Below are 22,667 nucleotides of genomic sequence, written 5' to 3' on the forward strand. Positions count from 1 at the left end.
CTGGCTCTAAGCTTCGTCACTTGTTCCAATATCTTGTCATTGATTTAAATGACACTGCACATTAGTAACGCTTCACGTCTCTACCCCAGGTACGGTGCTGGCCCTCTTCCACGACCTGGGACCTTCCACCCCATCCCCACGAGTCCACGGCAGCTGCCGCTGGTTCGGAGGCCAATCTTGCTTGTGCTGTGTTACGTGCAAAGCCTCGCTATTGAGACCTGTGCTCCAACCCTGCTGAACAGCATTGCTTATCAAATCAAATAATAAAAGAACAGAGCTAGAGCAGACAAGGGCCTGAACCTCGCAGCCTGTTTTGCATCATTTGCTCCTCCATCTCTGCTGAATAGTCTTATTTCAACCTTCTCTTACATTTAATAAAAGAAAGCCCCTTCTCTTGGACTCATGTACTTCAGTAGTTGTAAATCATTATGTACCTTAATCTGTGTAGTTTTTAAATCTCGAGTCCTAAGTCCTAAGCTTCTGTTTTTATTAGTTTCCTCCTTTTTTCCAGACCCTTTGAAGAGCTCCTGACGCAGCCATGTTAGCAATAGCCTACGAATGTCTTGCCTTCATTAGTCTTTCAGCACTTCATCTTCCCGACAGATTTAACTCCTGAGATCCCTGACTCTCAAGATGAATTTGAATTCACTACCCTTTTCTCCCTGCTGCTTGTACCTTTACTTGCCTAAAAATAGCTAATTCTACCATATTTCCTTGCTTTCCACCTTACTGTCTATCCTTACCTTCATTCAGCTCTCCTAAGTAAAAACATGCAATAGAGCCAGCACCACGCTCACTTATTAACCCTTCTCCTAGCTAATAAAAATCCAAACAACGTCTTTCAGGTACTTCTAGATGGTAAGTCAACACTTATCCCCAAAACCAGACGCCCAGAGCTGTTCGCGAGGAAGCCACTCAGAGGACAAGAATGCATTATAAATAAGTGTGGAGTCTGAGAACTCTGAAAAAATTTAATACAATACCACTTCGCGTTCAACCACACGGTATCAGTCATTCCATCCCCAGAACTGTTAATGTTTGATTGCTGCTTAGATTCAAAACGCTTCATTTCTTTTGACCTACATATTTTGGCACTTTCACTCTTTCCCCGCCTGCTTCACACGAGATGCAGAGGAGCCATTCAGAAGTGACAATATACATTGTCACTCCTGAAACACATAAATACATACATATATATATATGTATACACACACACATATATATCTCTATCTTTTCTACCGCCTCCCAAATCCCATCTGTGGGTGCATGTACACAGAAGTCCCCATATGCTTGTTCTGCAGAATGAGATAGTGATAATGGAAATTAGCGCTTAAAATAGAAAATTTCCCTTCAGCATTACAGTCATGTTTGTTTAATGCCGAGATTACAGCCCGTTTCTCAGCCTATGTTCGCACACATCGCAGTGACCTACTTTCCGCTTTTAAAATCCCATGGCAAAAGCGGCGAGCTCACATGAGGAGTCAGAAGCAGTCAAGAGAAATCTATCTGCCACGTTTGTAATATAGTTTTATGGCCATTAATTCTAGCTAGTGTCAAACTAATGACACGAGGGACATCAAAGCATGAAGCCATTTACATAATACTAGAAGAATCTACAATTCTATGACTGTTTATTCAGGAAACCTCTGCTTAGAGAATGAGAAAAATGACATGCTGTCTGTGCTCTTTGGAAATCATTATAATTTACAGTCTTGCAAAGAGCCAGCCGGTTTTCTAGGAATTTTTTTTTAATTCCTCACTAAGGAGGTTTTGGTGTTTCGCGGTGCTAAATAAATCTTGTCAATACTATTTTCTCGCTGTAAAACTAACCAATGAAGTACCTTTATTCATGTGGACAAGCCACTCGAGGCTGAAGACAGCCATCGAGGGAAGCAGTTCACCTAGAAGTAAAGGCTACTCGAGCTGGTGTTTGCACGGGAGCTCCCACCTCCACACCGCAGACCCAAGGAAAAAATAATATTATTACTCAAATCTCTGGTCTAATATTGAATTGTCTCACCTAGATGTACTTGACAGAGCCGAGTCTCGGGCACACAGCTAAAGCAGAACCGCTAACGCTCCCGCCTGTTTGACGGTAAGTAGAGCGGACATTTCCAGGGTTGTCAGAAGACTTTCATGGCCCACGAAGCTCCAGCCGCATTGAGAACCGCAGTGAATGCACTGCAGGGCATTTCTGCAGTCAGGGCAGACAACTCTTCTGGTTTGTTTTCATTTTAGGAAAAATACAACAGCACACAGAAAGTCTGACCTTGAAACATAGCCGGGTGACGGCATTGCACCACGTTTACAGCAACTGTCCCAGGCTCTGCAGAGGGCTGCAAAGCTGCACCGTGTGTCTGCTGCGCCCCGACAACCAGCACGCCTGGAGCACCAACCACAACGTGCGTTCGAAGGCTGCAAAAACGCGTTGGACATAGTTAGCCAGAAGGTTACTCCCAAGCGTATCAATGGGGAAACAACTCAAATCTCCAAAACCTCTTTGTGGAGGTATGGCTTGAAATGCAAAAGTTGAATTAACCATCATGTTGAAGGATGCGCGTGGAGGGAACTTGCTCTGGCTAGGTCTGTTCACGAGCTTTAGTGCTGAAATGTTTTTATGAAACAACCTTAGCAGGACCACAGATACTACTGAGACAGAAAAACAGCACAAGTCTCAGCAACGATGGCATCCGTGGAACCAACCATAACCCTGAAGGGCAAATAGCAGGCCGTTTAAATATTCCTGCAATTACTCCTTCAACAAGCAGGACTGCCTTTCAAGGCCAGCTTCCGAGTAAATCGCTTCAATGAACAGCCTAAAGAACAAGAGGTACAAAAATTGATGTGACCCCCAAGACCAGCTCTTCTATCCTCAACACAAAAACCACAACCGGTAGTTGAAACCAATCATCAGTTTATATATATACACGTTTCTTTTTAACTGAAGGTCTGCCCAGGTAAATCTGATCTTCCTCAACTCTCAGCTACTAAACTGAGCAACTCTGATTTGGATCTTTTAAAGATGATTTAGTTCCCATTCATGTTGAATCTGAGACTATTGCTTTAGTAGAATACAGTATTGCATTAAACCATCTGAAACTTCAAGTCACATACATATAATTGCAGGTTTTTATCTTTTTTTTTTTTTTTTTAAGCAGACTCAGTCATTCCGGTTGTAAGATTGAGACACTGATCACTCCCTAAAACCTCGCGAAACTGTTTTTATGTGAGCGACACTGTGAAAGATAAGCTGTCTGCATCATTGAAAAACAAGGTAGTGTTAACTTAAGAGATTTAACATTACAGATTTTCTAGACAAAGCATGGAAGACTTGCCTTAGCAAAGTATTTTTATCTGTAGCCAGGGGAAATGTTAGGGAAAGCAGAGACACAAGGAAATGACATAAAGGTAAATAAAGAATTGGCTAAGTGACAAGTGGCAAGGCAACGTCAAAAGGGGAATTATCTTACTGGAGGAACATAACTAGTTATGAGAGTTTGAAGATCCAGAATCCAGAATAACCCAGGCTCAACATTTTTGGTTTTAATCTCAGAAATTAGAAAGGGTTCTGATGAAATGAAGTTAAAAGATAAAATTAGCAAACGGTGTTAGGATGACACCCAGGAAAAATTCAGTGATTTTGAGTATCAGAATGGTAGAGATGAGACCAAGCTTGACATTATGAAATTCAAGGTCACGCAAGGGACCAAAACAATGAACTAACAGGATTTCTGCTATAAACCGGGAGTTCAAAGAGAAACACAGGGTGAGCTTACTAATCAAATGCAGAAAGACCGAATTGCGTGCTGAAGAGACGAGCGAACGCAGGAGCCCGACAGGCAAGGATGGCCGTTAGAGAATGGGACGCACTGACGCCTCGTGAGATCGCAGCAAGATTTCTTCAGCAAAACACATCACGTGGCTCTAATCAGTGTCCCGGGATAAAGAACGATGACTTGGGACTGACGATGGACAACGATATTAACACACTCTCGAATATCATGAAGACTATGAGTTCAAATGGCTTAGCTCAGCAAAAAAAGAAGGAAAGGGAACAGATTCCTGGGGTGATTGTTAGGGAGGTGGAAGTGTTTCCTCAAACTTAAAGCCAATATTTGTACAGAACAACTGCTTATATCATTCCCACGGTATCTTCAGTATGGAAGTTCGAAGAAACTTTCTAAGTAATGATCAGGGAGTGGAAGCAGTGAAACAGCCCGTGAGCTGGGACAGGAAACCACATCTTTTTCGGGGTGTTTATTAAAGAAATCACTCTTCTACCTACAGTAGTTAGAATCTGGGTTTGATTATCCAAGAACATCTTCCCGGCTTCACACTCACTTCGTGGTGTTAGTGAATTAAACCAGACAGTTCAAGTTTATTAATGAGCACCTTCAGTGCCTCAACTGCCAACAGGAAAGACGGCACGGGACAGCTCAGCCACCGCAGCACGCGGCTCTGTGAAACACCCTGCGAGCAAAAACGCTGCCCAGGGCTCACGGCTGCGGAACCCCAGAGCTTGACCCCAAAGTTAGACTTTACGCGTCATCCCCCTAAAACGGGCAAAACCACAGAACTACAGAATCATTTGGGTCGGAAAAGACCTTTAAGATCATCAAGTCCAACCGTTAATCACATCTAGCCTTTTCAAAATACCATTCTCACCTTAGTTTCTTAGCGGGATTGATGACTTCCATAGACAACAATTAGGGCAGGCTGGATTATGTTATTAGAATTTAATCATATCGGTTTGGGCTATAACCAGGACACGGAGCAATTCCACATTTTACAAAAGGGGCAGGGTTGTGTTACTTAACTGTATTTGAAAAGCTGGCTTCTCTTACCACTGTATTGCCTAAAAATGTAATTTAAGGTTACCTGGGCTTGTATTTGCTTTGTCACTTCGTAGACCGTAACTGCAGCTAGAGCAACGGCAGCGAGTAGGATGCTGCTATGGTAGTGCTCCATCTGAACTGGGAAAGGTGATGATGTGACGCCGTAACGTTGCAATGCAACACAAATCCTATCTCATAGCCATGCTTAAATAATAAAAAACCAGAAGTGTCATTTCTCAGACAGAGAAAACATTCTTAGGTCACATCTCAGACGCCCTGGACTAAAGTGAAGAGCCAAATTTGTATTATCTGCACATATTGGAGCTAGAGATTAGATGCCTGTTCTCTGCTATCAGAAACACCCTTGGACTTTCTACCCTGTTGACAAATTTCCTTCTATGGTAGCACATCTTCGACTGGCACCAAGAAAAAAAAGATTTTAAAGCACAAAAAGCTGTGTCCCAATTAAGGCGGAATGCGTGGCACCGTATCAAGAACCCAGACACCTCTAACCCTTCTCCTCTGCCAAGTCCCATTAACACGGAACACTGCATACAACCATTACAGATTGATGATGAGACCCACGACAGCTTTCTGCTGGCAAACACTGTCCCATCTCGGGTCCTGATGCTCTGCCTGCCGGTTTCTGGTTGAGAAGCAACAATTTTAATGGTTGGCTCAGGAAACTCCACTTCTCCTCCCAACCTTCCCACTAACTCACCACGTGGCATCATCATTAAACACCAGTGCGTTTTCCTCTTGAACCTGGTAAACCGCCAGTTAACATTACCAGTTTTAATCTGCGCAGAAAAGAGGACTTCGGAAGAATAAAATGCCATTGTTTAGTCCTACTGTCACCTCTGAGGAAACTATCGACCCTCTTAAACGCAAGTAACTGCGACATCCCCAGCAGTTCAGAAAGAGCAGAGAAAGTCAGCAAGTTTAGCCAGACTCTGGTTTTTCAGGAAGCCAGACTAACCTCAGGGCATGGAAAAACTAACTTGTCACAGAGAACTACAGAAAGTCTTTTTTTTTTTTTTTTTTTTTAGAATAGATAGGTCAAATATAGCATGCTCCAGTTAAAAGGAAGGAGGTTAAATAACATAAGTTACAAGGCAAAACAAAATCAAGCATTCCTTCCAGATAATTTCTTTTTTGGGATGAATCCTGTTTTGTTCACTTCCTAGGGTCTCATGTCACTTTTGCGCCTTGCTAAGGCCTTTCTAATTTCATAGTTGCCTACAGCATCAACTGCCTACAGAAATATCTCCAGCCCTAAAGCTATATGATCGCTCCCGTGAGCTGTTCGTCTTGCATCGTTTAACAGGCATTGATTAAATGCGAACAGCCAGATGCCTGCTAAGAAACTGCCGTTTCTACCCAGTCATCTCCAGGAAGGAGCTTATTTTGCCCTTCACTGCTGCTAAAATGAATTGCCGGATTTACGGGAAGAGCCTCCTGTTCACACAGTCCAGCATCTCCGCGTTACGGAAACCACGACCCTGCCCTCATCGACAGCAGAAAAGAGCAGCTTCAAGCGAGGAGGCACCAACTCTGACATATCCAGGTAAGCTTTTAATACATCGGATGAAGGAAAGGAGATATCGCACAGTATTCGTCAACAGAAACGCAAAAAGGAAGAGCACATACTTAAAAAAACCCCCAAACGTTGCATTTTGCACAGCCTCCGAGAGCAGGGTAAGCCTCACTCGCAGCACTACGCCGAGGGAGAAGAGGACGGGACACCGCTCCCGGGGCCAGGGGAGGACAACGGGATCCCAAGCGGCCCTCACGCCTCGCGGAGTTTTGTAACTCCGGAAAGTCACCAAGTTTTTCTTTTCCAATACTCATTCAGCAATGATTCAGGTAACTTTTATGCTATACTGGACAAAAGCCCGAGTATTTTAGAAACACAAACTTTACCAACTACCAAAGATCTCCTCTTGCTCAGCCTCACCGTGTCCAGATACGTTTCGTAACTACAAGATTTTCTTTTCCCAGAAAAGGTCGGATTAATGCAAGATTACCCCTGGTACAAGTCAACACCACCGAAACGAGAACGCTGTGATAACAACAGATGCAGCATAGCTATAAAAGATAAAATGCACAATATAATCAGCCTTACCCTATTTTCAGTGATGGGACTGAAAGGGAAGAAGATTAAAGAGCTAAGGCCTCCGAGGGAGCTACAACTAGAGCCAGGATTAGGGAAGTTTCCTAACCCCCAGGTTCATATTTAGCCCATGTCACACGACCTCTCAAAGCCACTCCAACATCGAAGCACACAATTCTTCCTGATTTTTTTGTAAGCGGGATAAACCCTTATTAAATCAGTTGTTTTCACAAATAAGCAATCCCCTCTCCCCCAGGAAGAAGAGGTGAAAAAAGGGAAGAGTTTTATACGAGAGAGCCTGCGCACGGCGAACAGGAGACGGCAGCTTGGAGCAGCGCGGCACGTTTCGCACAAACCCACCTTCCTGCCCGCCTCCGCTGCACAAGGGTTTGCCGGAGCTCCGGCGGGAATCGGAGCCGGCAGCTGCCCGCCGCCCTCCTCCTCCTGCCTGTAGATGTGCCGTGATCACCCCGCTGCAGAGCTGCGGCCTCTCCTTCTTTTTGCTCTTAGCTCAGCAGCTTATCCTGGGGCTTGGACACATTCTGAACTCGAAGGCAAATATTTAGCTAACTGACCTAATATGAAAGATAAATTCTTATTATTAAGCTAAATAATTAACTCGACCTAGTAAAAAGGTGATAATACAATGTTTAGACCAAGCTTAATTCTGATGAGTGTTTTCCGGTACTATTGCTTGTTTTATATTCCTTTGACAAGCCTCTCGAGCCTACACGGCATATAAATACCGGTGATCTAAAGGGTCACTGCAAAACCTGTAGTATAACCTATCAGAATAAGCAAGAAAAGAAAAGGATGTTGTCTGAGGCAATAAAGAGGGGAAAAATATAGAGTATCTTTTCAACCTGCAGTTAAGTTCCAGAAAGACAGGCTAATTAAGGGAAAATTGGGTAGTAAGTGTAGAATAAAAGTCTGACTTTGGATGATATAGCAGTACGGGTAAGTGGTCCTACCTGTTTGCAGCAATAAACCTCAGTCTCTCTTCTGCCCACCTCAAAAACTCTTTTAAAAATACCACTCTGTTTTCAGACGGCTTCCTCAATGCCCAACCGTTTACAGGATTATGTGTACAAAAATATTCTGGGTACACAGAAACAAAGTTCTGAGCGACGGCAATCAAGTTGGTTTTGTGTAAAGGCTGATGAAGTTTGCACAGCGAGAAAAAGGGGTCACTTCTATTGGATATTAGTCTGCATATTGCTTTAATACTTCTGAAGCATACCTCCACGAATCTGTTGGTTTAAATGCACTAATAAGATACTGAGTTCAAGATATGAGCTTGAAAGCTCATGGCTTGAATATTTTAAGTAACAGCTACTTGCTCGGGAAAGTCAAGCTTTATAAAACCCACATGAATTCACCCAGCTGTCAGCCGCTTGCTAGAATGACTCTTAAATACACTACAAAAGCTGAAGGGTTTGTATTAACATTTTTTAAATCTCACTAAGCCTCACCGTTAAGCTTTTAATAGACTTCTCGACATATGTACTACTTCATTATAAGCTTTTTTTTTTTCCTATTCAACAAGTCAAGTCAGGATACGTTCCACCTTTGAATCAAAGTTTAGAAGCAAGAAGTGAAAAGCAGAAGTAGCAGGTTGCTAGGAAAATACCATTTAGGAGAGACACGGCCATGGCAACAGCATTTTTTAGACAAAAAAAGGTCCCTCCTTTTACTCGTAGTCATCACGGGAGCTTTCAATACATTCCCAGTAGCGCTCTCAGTTCCAACACTTATGTCCTTCCTGCATCAGCAGTCTTTTAGGAACCCAGAGCGATACTCGGTACAAACGAGCGCCGCCTTCCCAAAAAACCCCCCATCCTCGCTAATTCCCACCTCTACCCTTCCTCATCTCACGGCTTTGTTTCCCCACACCGTGACACCACCAGGAACATCGATGCTTTCAATTACGTACTTGTGTCTTCAGCCTCGCAGGGAGCTGCCCAGGGACAGATCCCCCGGTGTTCCCGGGGAAGGGGAGCATTTCCTAAAGCAGTTTGGGACAGGGAGCACTTCCTAAAGCAGTTCCCACCACCCCGCCACGCTCCACTTTCTTCCAAATAACAGAGCTCGTTACGCAACTACTTAAGCTGATTTGATACAAGCAGCAAACACGACTATGGCCCAGGAAGAAAAGCTTCTTGAGCACGGCATTTAACATATGTAACACAGCGGACTGATTTATGTCAGAGCAGGCTGAACTTTGGGATCTAGGCTGAACTTTGGGATCTAGGCTGAACTTTGGGATCTAGGCTGAACTTTGGGATCTAATCAGCATTTCCACTCTGCCAGCCTAAGGTCTATCTTACACTCCCGTTCCCTCCTGTGTTAGTGAGTACCCATCGGGAGCCAACTCAGACCTTGCTACTAGACATAGCACCTACACTAAAAAAAATTCTTTGGCAGGAAAGCATTACAAATTGTGCGCACGGCTGATTTTATAGTTATGCCCTACAACCACATAAGTGTTACATTGGTCACAGAACCTGGGGGGATTTTGTTTATTTGGAGGGGTTTGGTTTGGCGTTTTTTTGGGAGGGGAGTGGGGGGTGGGGTGTTTGTTCTGGGTTTTCTTCCCATCCAGCTACATTTTGGTGCAAAACTGCACACAAAAAGAACATTTGGAATAGTTATTACAGAAACTTACTTGCTTTAAATATGTCTGATAAAGTAGAAAGGAAAAATTACCAAAGATATGAAAACAGTTTGATTTTTTCTATCTAAAAATGATTACAGAGAAAGCCTTTCTATATCAACCCGTTTTTTTCTAATCACGATGTCCTGCAAGACATCGGAGCCAAAAGACTGTCCTTTCATCCCTTGTGTTACCAGCACTATCAGCCAAAAAGGAAAAACAAGGGAGATTTTACTATTTTCAGTCTTCACCTGGCTTCTCAGTTACAAATTAACTACTTATTCACCTGGACTACAGTCAGTAGAATTATTACAAAAATATTTTCTGAGCCTGCAGAAAAAGCTGTGACTGCCAAAAGCGAAGCCCTTCTGGCCAGCCCTGCTCTCTGCAAGACGTCAACACCACAAACCGGCTGGATCTTTCCATCTTGTTTTAGGAGATTAAAGAATTTAGGCTTAGAGTTCATAAAAACAGGCAACTATCATATTATTTTCATATGTAATAGCCAAGTAACATTGGAAATGCACAATATCTTAACTATTCCCCACTGCAACGTGCTCGAATAGTGCCCAGAACGGGCACTGCGGTAAGAAAAACCTGGAGGACAGTGCTGAATATACTTTAAACATTTAGTAAAATCATTCCCTGGTGCTTACATGGTGATTTGCTGACCCCAGGAGCCCACAGGGGATGCAGTACTATCACGCAGACAAAAAAAAAACCCCTGAACCAACCCTCTCCTGGCGCTGGGTTTTGACACTTGGTGAACGGAGCGGGGATGACGGGAAACAGAAACGGTTCACGACAGCAAAGCGGCAGACTGAGGTGGGCAGGAGAGTCTCCACCAACCCAAACCCCCTTAACATAAGGCTCCTACAATCCAACACACAGTAGACGTAATGTGGATGCTTACTCTGTGATGAAGCTACCACCAGCCAGCCGCTTCTTGCTCAAAAGCTGCATTTCATCGTTGATCAGATGTGACTTCCCAGCCCAAAATAGCCACCGCCAGCAGCATCCATTTATTCCCTTCCTACTGCATTTGGGAGTCACAAAATTTAGTTTAGTGAAACACTACTTAGAGGACTGTTGTGCAAAGAAATAAAGATCCTGATGCGGAGATTCCAAAATAAAAACCAAATCGTTGTGACAAGAATATACAAAAGAAAAATTGTGCTTCTGCTCCGTGGTCAGGGTAGAAGCGATGTCAAGATACAAAATCTGTAGCAAAGAATAACTTGCTATAATATTATTTTATTTCTTTTCCCGATAAAGCTCATTAAAATTACTAAAAAGACAGCTTGTGTCGCAGCGCCAAGGCTATCAGTTACATTTAAGTTCGATCCAGGAGGTTTCAGTGAAAGTGTGGTATTTACAGCATACGTAAAAGAGGTCATCCGTAGTCATAAAACACTCCCTTGTCACGCCGAGATTTCTACGGGAAAGCGCCCGACTGCTCCGGTGAGCTCCATGCCCTCCTACGAGCAGATAGTGAGGGCAGATGGTACTGGGGTTTGCTGATAGCCAGCAGCCACGTTCACAAGGTTTAAGACACTACATAATATTTGGTTTGGGGTTAGAACTGAAATTTGAAAGCGTTCAGACTCATAATTAATAATTTTAAGTAGGTTGACCATGAAAAGTTATTTCTATTTACTACGTACATAGACATATAACAGGCAAGTTAGAGGTGAGAAATCTACAGCTGCCCAAGCGAGGCGTCGGGAATACGGAAAACCTCTGTATTTTGTGAAAACTGACCACAGAGCATGCGAGGCGTTACTGGGTCACGGCCTGAAGCAAAGCCATGGGCGTTAGCACAGACGTTAGTCTGCAATTCAGAAAAATTTGTAATTTGTTTCACATAAACCCAAATAAGCTTTTAGAATTTGTCTCCACAAGGCAAAGCACCCTCTGAAGACCCTCAGCTGTTCGGTCCTGGCTTCAGTTGCTGGCGCTGGGGCCATTCTTTAACTGAGCCTAAGCAGCGCGAAGCAATCGCCTTCACAAACGGCACGTTTCACCTGAATGTGGTTTTGCTCCTCTGAACAAAAAACCCCAGGACACAAGATGTGGTGGCTTGCAGCGCTCCACCGATGGGGACTTGGTACTCCCAGATTAAGCAGGAAACAGAAAAGGCAGCAACTTCTGCAAAAGACCCTGGAATGGTTTGGGTGGGCAGGGACGTCCCAGCCCACCCAGTGCCACCCCTGCCATGGGCAGGGACACCCTCCACTAGCCCAGCTTGCCCAAAGCCCCATCCAACCTGGCCTTGACCACTGCCAGGGAGCCAGGGGCAGCCACAGCTTCTCGGGGCAACCTCTGCCAGGGCCTCAGCACCCTCCCAGGGAAGGATTGCTGCCTCCCATCCCATCTCCATCTCCCCTCCTGCAGCTTCAGGCCATTCCCCTTGGCCTGTCCCTCCCTGCCCTTGGCACCAGCCCCTCTCCAGCTTTCCTGGAGCCCCTGCAGGGACTGGAAGGGGCTCCAAGGTCTCCCCGCAGCCTTCTCTTCTCCAGGCTGAACCAGCCCAACTCTCTCAGCCTGAGGTCTCCAGAGCAGAGGTGCTCCAGCCCTCGCAGCATCTCCGTGGCCTCCTCTGGACTCGCCCCAACAGCTCCGTGTCCTGCTTGTCCTGGGGCCCCCCGAGCTGGACGCAGCACTGCAGGGGGGTCTCCCCAGAGCGGAGCAGAGGGGCAGAATCCCCTCCCTCGACCTGCTGCTCACGCTGCTGGACACGCAGCCCAGGACACGGCTGGCTTTCGGGGCTGCCAGCGCACGTTGCCGGCTCATGTGGAGCTTCTCGTCCCCCAGCACCCCAAGTCCTTCTCCTCAGGGCTGCTCTCCATCCATTCTCCACCCAGCCTGGAGCTGTGCTGGGGATTGCCCCGACCCACATGCCCGTCAATGCCGAACAAAGGTACCACGGACAGACCGACTTACGGCTGCTCGTTGCCAACAACATTCAGATACCCTTTAAAGAACGGAGAGGTGAGCTGATCAGTCTGCAACTGCCTGTACTAGAAGTAAATATCTCAAAGTTTTGCTTGTTTCAAGTTCACTGAATTTAAAATAGAAATAAGGAAGTCTTTGGGGGTTTTGTTTGCGGTTGGTTGGGTTCTGGGGTATATTTTTTTGTTGTTTTTTCTTTTTAATAAAAAGAACACTTCTGATAGGAACTACACAGAACTTACCCCAAGAAAATACATTATTTAAAACCTTCAGATGATGAAAGAAATAAAATTCAGGTATTTATGACAAAAAAGTTATTGGTCTGGCATGGAACTTACTGAGGACCACCCTGTGTTGCAGAAGTCAAGGCAGCCGTCATTAGTGGTCCTATCTAGTTCTATGAAATGGTCAGCAACACACTAAACACCTCAGAGGAACACTACAATACTTAAGCTTCTTTTCACTAAAATGTCATCTGAAAAACAAAAGCTTGTGTTAGTAGCAGCTGGCTGCTCCTCCACAGACAAATCCATTTCCCCACTTTAATCTTCCAAAGTCACAGTTTTTCAAAGAAGCTATTCCTGTGGTATGAAAGATTCCAAGGTGCAGATGAAACCAGCATTCTGAACTGAATGTTCACCAAAATCTTAACAGAAAGCAGGATTTAGAAAATTGGTAGCAGAAGTGATTGTCTTTTGGGACATGCTCCTCGCTGCAGTCAATGCACATCTACATCACTTCCACACAAAGCGTGACTGTTCAAATCACCGAGGTGTGGAAGAGCAAGAGAGGCCCAAGGACTGAAAGCTCTCACATGCCATACCTTTAGAACAGACCTGTCACGTTGTAATGCCAAGCTCCTGCAAGACGTTATCTGTACTTAAAGGACCATTGTTAAACAGCTCACAATGCACCTTTTCAGTTCCCACGAACTCAAGTACCGCCAGGTACATTAAACTAGTACGCAGGAGAGCTGTATTAATAAAACGCACATTGAAGTGACAGATCCATGCCCTGGTGATCTCATGAGTCATCCTGCCCCGCGATCTGAGTGCACAGCGCCTTCGTTCCCCGGCACGGCACTCCACCGAACACTCAGCCGCATGAGAGTTACAGACCTTGATCTCATCCAAGGCACGGAAGGGGCTCTTTGCGTTTGCTAAGGAAAGTTCTGCACTGAACGGAAGTTTACCCCCATTTCTCTCGCGTTCCCAGCATTCGTAAGCTCTTCAACATCTGGCAAGCTTCTTTAAGCTTTCTGAACCGCTTGCGAGTAGCTCGTGAGTTGAGATTACGCTAACTGCTACTCAACTCCTTCGCCAGCTGTGGAAAGCAGCAAGGGTCCTTCGGCTGCAAGGGCAGAAGGGGCACCCCGCAGAGCGCAAACCTTTGGCCTCCGCGCTCACCCTCGGGGGCGAGGGGGAAGCACCACATCCCCCGGCAGTGCCTTCGCCTCCCAGCCCGGCCCCTCCCCAGGACTCAGGGAGCGCAGGGGAACAACACCCCAAACCTCTGCCCCGGCTGTCGGATCGGCTGCGCCGAAGTGCCCACCCTCCCCCTTCCCTCGTCTGTCTGGGGCTAAAAATAATCACCCCCTAAAGATCAGACACACACAAAACCTCTTAGTCATGCCTGTCTGCAGAATGAAACAAGCCTTCTGAATTATTCACTTTGTGGCTTTTTTTTTTTTTTTTTTTTAAACTGAAGGAACAGAAAACATGAACTCTCCTTTAGCAAATACGGTTGGATGCAAATCCATTCTGAAAAGCCCTAAAAGTTCTCCCTTAAGTCCAGAAAGTATAAAAGCCTTTATAAATAAAAACTCATACCAAATGGGAAATAAGCAGGCAGGTAAAAAAGGAAAAATAGCTTTAACTAGAAAAGCACACCTTTAAGTGTCCTATTTACAAAATGCTAACATAAGGAATGACTTTTTTAGGGGGGTTGTGGGGTTTGTTGGGTTCTGGGGGTTTTGGGTTTTTTAAACTTTGTGCACTAGCAACTTATTCAACAGCAAGAGGGGTCAGATAACAAAGACTGAACCTCAGCAGGGTGGCAGTTAAAACGCTTCCATTGCATACATCATCTCCTCAGAAATATTAAGTGCAGACTACCATTCCCACAGACATGCCGTTTTTCTGTGAATCCTCACAAAATCAGGCATCTTAAGCCCCAAGATGGGCACTGCCCCAAACACCAGGCATTATTTACTAGGGAGTTCAGCCGTGCCGATCTGAAGCACCTCGAAGTCCAACCTGGAAATGAGCATCCATCTCATCCACCCCCAGGTCACTCGCTATTCCTTGAGTGCCGTGGGAAGAAGTTTTCCTTCTTTCTATTTCTGTCCCTCCCCAACAACAAAATCACATGGCTCATTGAAATATTTTCCATTTTAATGTATTAACTAAACCCATTCTTTGACAGACAAGTTCTCAAACCAGACAGCAAGGTATTCCAGTTCAAGCCATTTACCTCTTTCAGAAATAAGACCAGAGCGGTTAATCAAGCACACGTAGATATTAACTGTGAAGCAGCAGCGCAATCCAGGACGACTCTCACCACAGTACAACCGTTGAGAGGTTAGTTTGAGACGTTTATTAGGGTGATTTATTCAACAGTGATATACAGCTTCACATCATACAAAGCATTGGAATCATCAAGAAGAATCAGGCGTGGTAACAGATGAGCTCGTAAGCACACGAAAGTTGAGGTACGTTCTGTGATGATTTCATGTCATCTCCAAAGACTGGCGAAAAGTACGAGTAATGTGAAATTTAAACAGAGGAGCGCATTTGGTAGCTACACCTGGCTTTCTGAAAATAAGAACTGGAAAACAAAACACACACTCCTGCATCTTCATTCACTGCACTGGATTTTCAGCAAGATACACGCACATTTTCTGGGAGTGACTGACCCTCCAACGTGCCCCTTGCCAAACCACGTGGCCCCCAGGACAGGCACGTTACGCTTTGGCAAATGGTGACATTGCAGAGCTTTGGGAAGAGCCCCGTAGGGAAGGACCAACCAGCAGGAACAACCAGCTCTTTCCTCTGTCTACAGTTCACATTCATATTTGTAAACCTAATGACATATAAAACAAACAGGGATAAAAATATGGGGGGGGAAAAAAAAAAGTGGTAGTGGAATGGAATGAATTATTCGTGTTAGCAGCTGAGGCAGCGGCTGAAGGCCCGAGGTGCCCATCTGCGTTAGCAATCTTTGCTTGCCTCTGCTCCAGACACTGCTGGGCCGCCTGGTTAGCAGACAGGGCTCCTGTGCCACGAGGCTGTCGGGCAGATCACCCCCCAGCTCTGCTGCAAATGCTAGAAACTCCCCTCTAGCAGATACTTTAAAACATCATTGCATTTCAATAAAATAAAGCATCTGTGGGAGGAGCAGAAAGCCTGATGTTCAGTTACGCTGAGACCTTCTGCTACTCAATCTGAAAATTTCTCTCTATTAGTTATTCTCTATTTCTAGCGCACAAATAGTTAAGCCTGCTTAAGGCAAAAGGTCAGAAAGAATGACTCGTGGAACCAAGGTAAAACACTTCCAAACTAGCCGTGATGCTGCCTTGCTCCAAAATCAACCACATTAAAAAAAAATAGCCACAAGGAGGTCTTTAAAAATAAAGCCAAGAGTACAACAATCTCCTTTTATGGCAACAGACACCAAAAATCCCCCAAGAGGAAAGCTCTTTGGGAAGACAAGAAGGACCAAACACCTCTCCTTGCATCCCACACCACTGCTCTCGTCTGGCCTTAGGGGTGAACGAGCAGCAGACCCGACGTGTGAAGTACGGCCGGAGGAACGGTCCTGGATGGCCTGCAGACCCCAAAAGCTGGGGAGGTTTTGGTGGCTTGTCAAAGGCACAGGCTGTTGGCTACACACTACCATATGGCAGCATTTCCAGTAAAACCAGTAAGACAGAGGGCAACCTGTCACAGCTGTACTTGCCAGCGTATCCTGAATCCCAGTTACCATCCTTGCTCTAGTGCACGGGGAAAATGCTAATTTCTGTCCTTTGGTCAGGATCTGGTCTCAAAGGCCACTGGTCTTAAGCAACTGCGTGGTGGCTCTGCCAGGTCGGCACATCGGACTGGCAAGGGAAGAGCCCAGCTTCGGCAGCCGGGTGCCTGTAGGCAACGGGGTTTTCTCAGAAACGACAGCTATCTACCTCGGAGGAGAAGCCAACGGCGTCACTTGTTCAGAAATTGGCACCGCAAAGATGTCAGCTACTAATGAGGCTTTGAATGGTGGGTAGAGCAATAAATTGCCACCAAATTAGAGAACAAAAGCCTTGAGTCCTGATGCACATCACTACACACAATTCATTGCAGCAGCTCCGGACACTGTCACCCTGGGTGGGGAGCATGTGAGGTCTCAGATACAAAAAAGTAAACCAAGACTATTGGAGGGAGATCTTTAAAGAAAACCTTGTGCTGACATTAACAGTAGTATTCATTCGAGGTGTGATACTCTTCCAGTAAATCATTAGCAGACCAGCACTGTAACGTAGTCATGGGTACCAGCAGGGTACTAGGGATATTCAGGTGCAAGCTACTCTCTTCACAACAAGAAAATAACACTTTTAGGCAAGCTGGCTTTTGGCAATTTGGAGAATCACATCCTACCTTAGACTGGATTGGGGTTCAAATAGATCCTGTACTTTTATCAGGTGCTGTAGGCAAACTACCCTTAGCTACACAACACGATTATCCTCAAACAAAACATGCACTAGTCCACAAAAACCAGGCTGAGCTCGTCTCATGTCAAATACTTAGTAACCTCTCCAAATTATTTCCTCCTTTGGCATTTTATCTGTTGAATGGTAGTACCTAAGACTTTTGTGTTTGGAAAGCTTTGCAGCTTTATGGAGACAGCAGGCATTGCAACGGACTTGCTGACTTCTTGTAGCTCTGTCTCAGGTTAAACCAGGCCCTTTTGGTGTTGCTGGAAACTGCCATAATTATTTCAGTATCGATGTGACAGTCCTAGATCTTTCGTTTCTCTCTGTTTTGGAAGGGACAGATTATTTTTCATGGCAGGTAAAATTGCATCCAAGCAGGCTGCCACTACCGAAACAGAGCTAGAGGTATGAAGTTAAAAGAAAGGCAGTTTTCCTTCTTACTTCCCAGGCTTGCAGGAAGCAGCACAACAGCAAAGCAGCTTACTGGGGCAGGAACTGGGCTTGGTCATTTTCCTGTGTATTCCCAGTTGATGGCAAGTGCTTGAACCCCACAATCCATCCCTCTCAAACCAGAGGCAACCTGCTTGTACCCCAGTAAACAGAGTTTATCCTAATCTGTTTCTCAAGTTCTATGATGTGAAAACACCTGTTTTGAAGAAGACATCACTAAAGAGAAAAACCTCCTATGAGAAGGTTTCAAAGCAGCAAGGACACCGGCAAAACTCAGCATGATTCTAAAAGGCTGCGGTGAGTACGGGGAGAAGGGAAAGGACCTGCAGTCATGGTGGACCCATCCGCCACGAAAGCACAACTTTAACATCAAACCTTCTGTTATCAAGCATCCATGAAAAAAAAGATATAAATTAAATTTAAAAGTGGAGGAACTAAAAATGGAGCTGAGGTTGTGATTTAAAAACAGTGGGAGTGCTGAAATAGTGCAGTTAAAAACCATCACGCACGTTTGTGCTTACACAAAGAAAGGAAGGTTTCAACAAGCACTGCAGAGCAGAGAGGGAGGAGGAGAAGGGCTGATCGGCCGACAGCACAGCTACCCGACAGCACAGCTATCCTTTGGTTTCTTCTACACGTAAAGTCCAAAGATGTAAAGCAAGAGCTCTGTAAAATGCTGAAGATTTTAGAAGTGTAATGGCGGGTAGAAAAGTACACTGGTCTTGTATCAGTGGCAGCCCCAGTGTTAGGAGACAGTCTAGGCTTCTAGGAGGAGAAAATAGAAGAGAGGAAAAGAAGTAGGAGAGGGAAACGGGATGGGGAAAGGGGCAAAAAAGCGCAAGTCATTAGTAAACATGAACATTCAGGTAGCACACTGCACAACAAGCAATATTTCATTTAGTGCAGCCAGGAGATTTGCCAAAAGCCAGATTAGAGACATGTGGAATTTCGCTTTTAGAAGTGTCTGAACATAAATCACTAGTCATGCTACGGCATGACATTGTGCCACATGCAAAAATTAGGTGTGATAAATCAAGATTCGTGACAAATTGCTATCAATAGAGCAGCAGCTCAGGATGCTGCTTAAAAACACAATTTGCACTGAAAGCAGTGACAAAGTATTTTTGTGGCCCAATCTCAGATGAGAGAAAGACAAGCAGGCTGGCTGGAGAGAAAGTCCAGCTAGGGAAAGTACGAACACCCAGTAGTGATACTTCCCTAGGTTATTTCTCAGCTCCCAGCAAGATAACGAACAGGATCTCGAGGTATCCGCATTAAACCATCTGACCATCCTTGATGGATTTCTTTCCAGAAATTTGTCTTTTTTTTTTTTAAATGCATAATTCCTTTGAACTCTAGGCAAATATCCTGCAATACGGAGTTGCAAATGTTCAAAAATTACACTTTTCATTGTTGTTGTTGTTTTAAACCTGCTGTTAGGGTTTTGCTGGGCACCCTCTAACCTCGGCATCGGGAACGTTGGCAGTTGGTTCCCTGACTCAACACCTACATGCCATCAGTGATGATAAGCTATTTTTTCACCCCCCACACCCTCGCCGATTCACTTGAGTTGCACCAGATGTGCACAGCTTCCCTCCGAACACTGCCCCAACTGCTCTTCTATTTATCCTTATAAGGAAGAACAGATTTACTAGAGAGAGTTTCAGTCTGTGTGCTGAGTACTCAAGCCAGAGCCCTCAGTCTGTAGCTCTCAAAAAAAAAAAAAACCAACACCCACCCCAAAACCCACAAAGCAAGTAAGCAATCACCACATACGGCTCAGCGCTGCCAAGAACTGAACCCTTTGGAGAAACTGCCAGTCTCTGCCCTTCAGGGACAGCAAACGGGTGCAGAGGGTTCCCAGCCTCACAGTTGCAGGTTTACACCCTCGAGTAAACAGCCAACGTAAAGTCAACCGTTCATGTTCTCCCTTCACATTCTGAAATACTGAGCTATATACATCCCTGCATCAACGGGTTGAAGACATCAGTGCTCTAATAAAAATGATTCAACAGTTAATATAGGGTTTTGCCCCCGAGTTACATCAGGTTTGGATTTATGCCATCTACTACATTAACGGTGTTTGGGAGCGGGGCATCCGGTCAAGAGGCAGCACAGGCTGCCAAGCCAGCACTAAGATTTCAGTCCTGACTGATTCTAACCTCCGCATACACATACACCAGATGTCTGTAGATAGTGCTGCCTGCACTAAAACATTTGCAAGTCATCACCCTGGTTTATTTGATAGGTAAAAAAAACCATGTAGCAACGCTTCCTGTGATCTAGACCGGGGAGATAAGCAGACATTTGTATTTTCAGATAGCTTAACTACACCTTTCCCCAATACTTTCCCCAGAGTCTGTTTCAGAATCCAACTCAAACACCACTCTGCTTTTAAAAGCTCTCTCTGTAGCTCTTAACACTGCTTTTTGGAGCAAAAAGCTGGTTTCCTTGAGCATCAGCCTTCCTTGAAGGTGGCGTAGGGCAGGGACAAAAGGCTTTAGGCAGCACCACCTACCAAATGGAGACCCAGACATCCCTGCAGTCCAGCACCTGGTCTGGAACAACGTGCCTGTATCCCTGCAGAGCATCAACTGCTCTTCCAACTCTGGAAAAACCTCCGTTATCTGATCAAAAATGAGCATTTCTCCCTGACTCTCAAATGTATCAGTATGGATATTTCAAGTATTTCGTAGAGACAGGGTAGGGGGAAAGAGTCCATGAAACAGTTGTGTTGCATAAGTCTTCTGTTATTCTGAAAAACCTAATTAACTGGATGCCTATGACTCTTCATCCTTTGACACGGTCTTTCTATCACTTTGATGTCACTTTTAGACAGCCTTTAACAAGAAAAAAACCAACAACCCTACCCCACAAAGATGGAACATATTAATAAATTAAAAAGCTTCAGACACATAAAAGTATCTTTGATCAAAGTTGTTAGCATTTAGTGTGTGAAGAGTTAAACCTCCGAAAAGCTCGCATTAAGTAAGTAACAAGAAAATTATTCAGAAGTTCAATAAAAAAATCCCAACGCATTTAATTAGTCATACCTGGAGTGTCATAAATCTGGTTTTATTTCTATCTCCTTTTAGTTGTATGTATTTAAAAAAAGAGAGGAAGTATCTTTAGGAAGGTTCAGAAGCATTCTTAATTTCAGTTTTATACTGAATTATGAAAGATGCACAGCTTCTTTGTGACCAGATTTACAATGGCAAATTAAGTACAAAGATCAATTTTTATATTCCCATCCTCAATAAGAACATGAAACTTGCTCACACTCTAAACAGAATTATAGCAAAAACGTGTTTTAATTCATCCCTGTCTCCCACTCCCATACATTCATCATTGTCTCCTGGATTTTTTTTCCTTGGGGCCACACCTATGGACTCACAGGGATGTTAGCGCTGGGAACATCAAACAGCCTTAGTGATGATCTGTATGGAGCTGAAGATCATGAAAAGGGAGACCAAATAAACAGCTCTTACCAACAGCAGCATGGCAATCGCCTTTTGAACATTTTACCCTCAAGAAAATAGAGGTGCTACAGTATGGCCTCTCAAAGTCCACACCCTCCTCACCACCAAAGGAAACAATCCACTGGTTGCAGAGTTTGGCACTGCTCATCCGAAACACTTCGGCTGGAATTTCATAGGAAACTCAATTCACAGGAAGAAAGTCTCAAAAAAGGGAGCTAGTACTAAAAGACTAACAGCGTATGTTACGCTGATTGGAGAGATCAATTATTTTCCAGATTCCTCACAAGTCTGAAATATTGGTCCACTTAAGTCACAAGAAATTTCTTGCAGACAAAGCTATCCTAGTGCTATTTGGAAAAAGGTTCAGGAGACCTCGGTTTTAGCTTCGACACTGCTAAAGCAACTATTGGAGATATTCACAGAAGGGTTGTTTGGGGTGGAAGGGGAAGCTGCAGAACAAAGCAAGCAGTGTAATTTCAGTAGCAGCTAACAATTAGTGAATGAAAAAACTGCAGAAGATGGCATACTCAGAGAAGAAAGGGCACTGTTGGGCTCGTGGGGAACAGAAGTCATGGTCACAGGTTAGGGTAGAGTTCAGCTATGAGTATTGGGAGTCACTGGAAAGTCCTTTCGGTATCAGCGCCCTAAATGTTGCCTTCCCAACGCTCACCATGGATGAAGTATACAACGTCTTCAGAACGAGGCGTTATGGCAACAAGCAATTTCAAACCCAAAAGAGAATGAAGTTCTATTTTGTTTCAAATTCTTTGAAAAGCTCATTAAAAAAAAAAAACCTCTATGGAGAAATACAACTCAAAATGAAAATGCATTTTGTCACAGTGAGGTTTACTGGTCCAATATCAAATAAAGAAGTTGACATGTTTCCTTCAGACATGAAGTACATACCTGTGCGGTGATCTTCTATTCCATGGTCACCATTTTCTACAACTGTTGGCCCAGAAGCTGAAGTATCTGCAAGAAATCAAAGGAAATGTTAGCATTGGCTGAAGTTAATCTTAACCCAAAACTTAAAAACAACTAAGATTAACACTGTAACGTTATCAAACACAGATAAGGGGATTTTCCCCCCCAGAATTATTTTTTAAATAAGTTAAGGTACCCCATGGCACTGAGGGAGTGCAACTTAAAACCCAAAAGGAAGAGCTTTTCAAGCACAGAAAATATAGCCTCATGAAGGAGAGTCAAGGCATAACAACTAGAAGCTTCTTTATCTATTCACACCATGACTTCAAACCAAGCCTTCCTAAGGGCCAACACTAGATCACTGTGACTCTGGATTTCCTTCAAGCAAACAATGCTTAGCCAAGCTGGTGAACTTCAACGGGCTTCGTGGATGTCAGGCAAGAGCAGCTGATGCTGTTGACCTTAACACCATCTCCCAGAACATTCTCAAGGACAAGCTGACACAGCACGGGTCAGATAACTACACAGTGAGGTGGATGGAAGACTGGCTGAACAGCTAGGCTCTGAGGGT

At 44.5% G+C, this 22,667-nt stretch overlaps 1 protein-coding gene across 22 annotated transcripts in view; it reads right to left on the reverse strand.

Annotated features, from left to right (window-relative positions):
- Window positions 1-22,667, reverse strand: part of MAP4 (microtubule associated protein 4) — a 162,652-nt gene that overhangs the window by 76,825 nt on the left and 63,160 nt on the right. For 20 of the 22 annotated variants that reach the window (XR_012834250.1, XR_012834253.1, XR_012834251.1 and 17 more), the window contains one exon: window positions 22,079-22,144. Coding sequence is in view for 18 of the 22 variants with exons in the window: in XM_075746954.1 (XP_075603069.1) it covers window positions 22,079-22,144 (66 nt within the window). In the remaining 4 variants the exon portion in view is untranslated. Of the gene's footprint in view, window positions 1-15,127; window positions 18,459-22,078; window positions 22,145-22,667 lie in introns of those variants that run through there. The other 2 variants (XM_075746958.1, XM_075746956.1) reach the window with 2 other exon arrangements.

The sequence above is a fragment of the Balearica regulorum genome, chromosome 2, assembly GCF_011004875.1.
Source record: "Balearica regulorum gibbericeps isolate bBalReg1 chromosome 2, bBalReg1.pri, whole genome shotgun sequence".
Lineage (NCBI taxonomy): Eukaryota > Metazoa > Chordata > Aves > Gruiformes > Gruidae > Balearica > Balearica regulorum.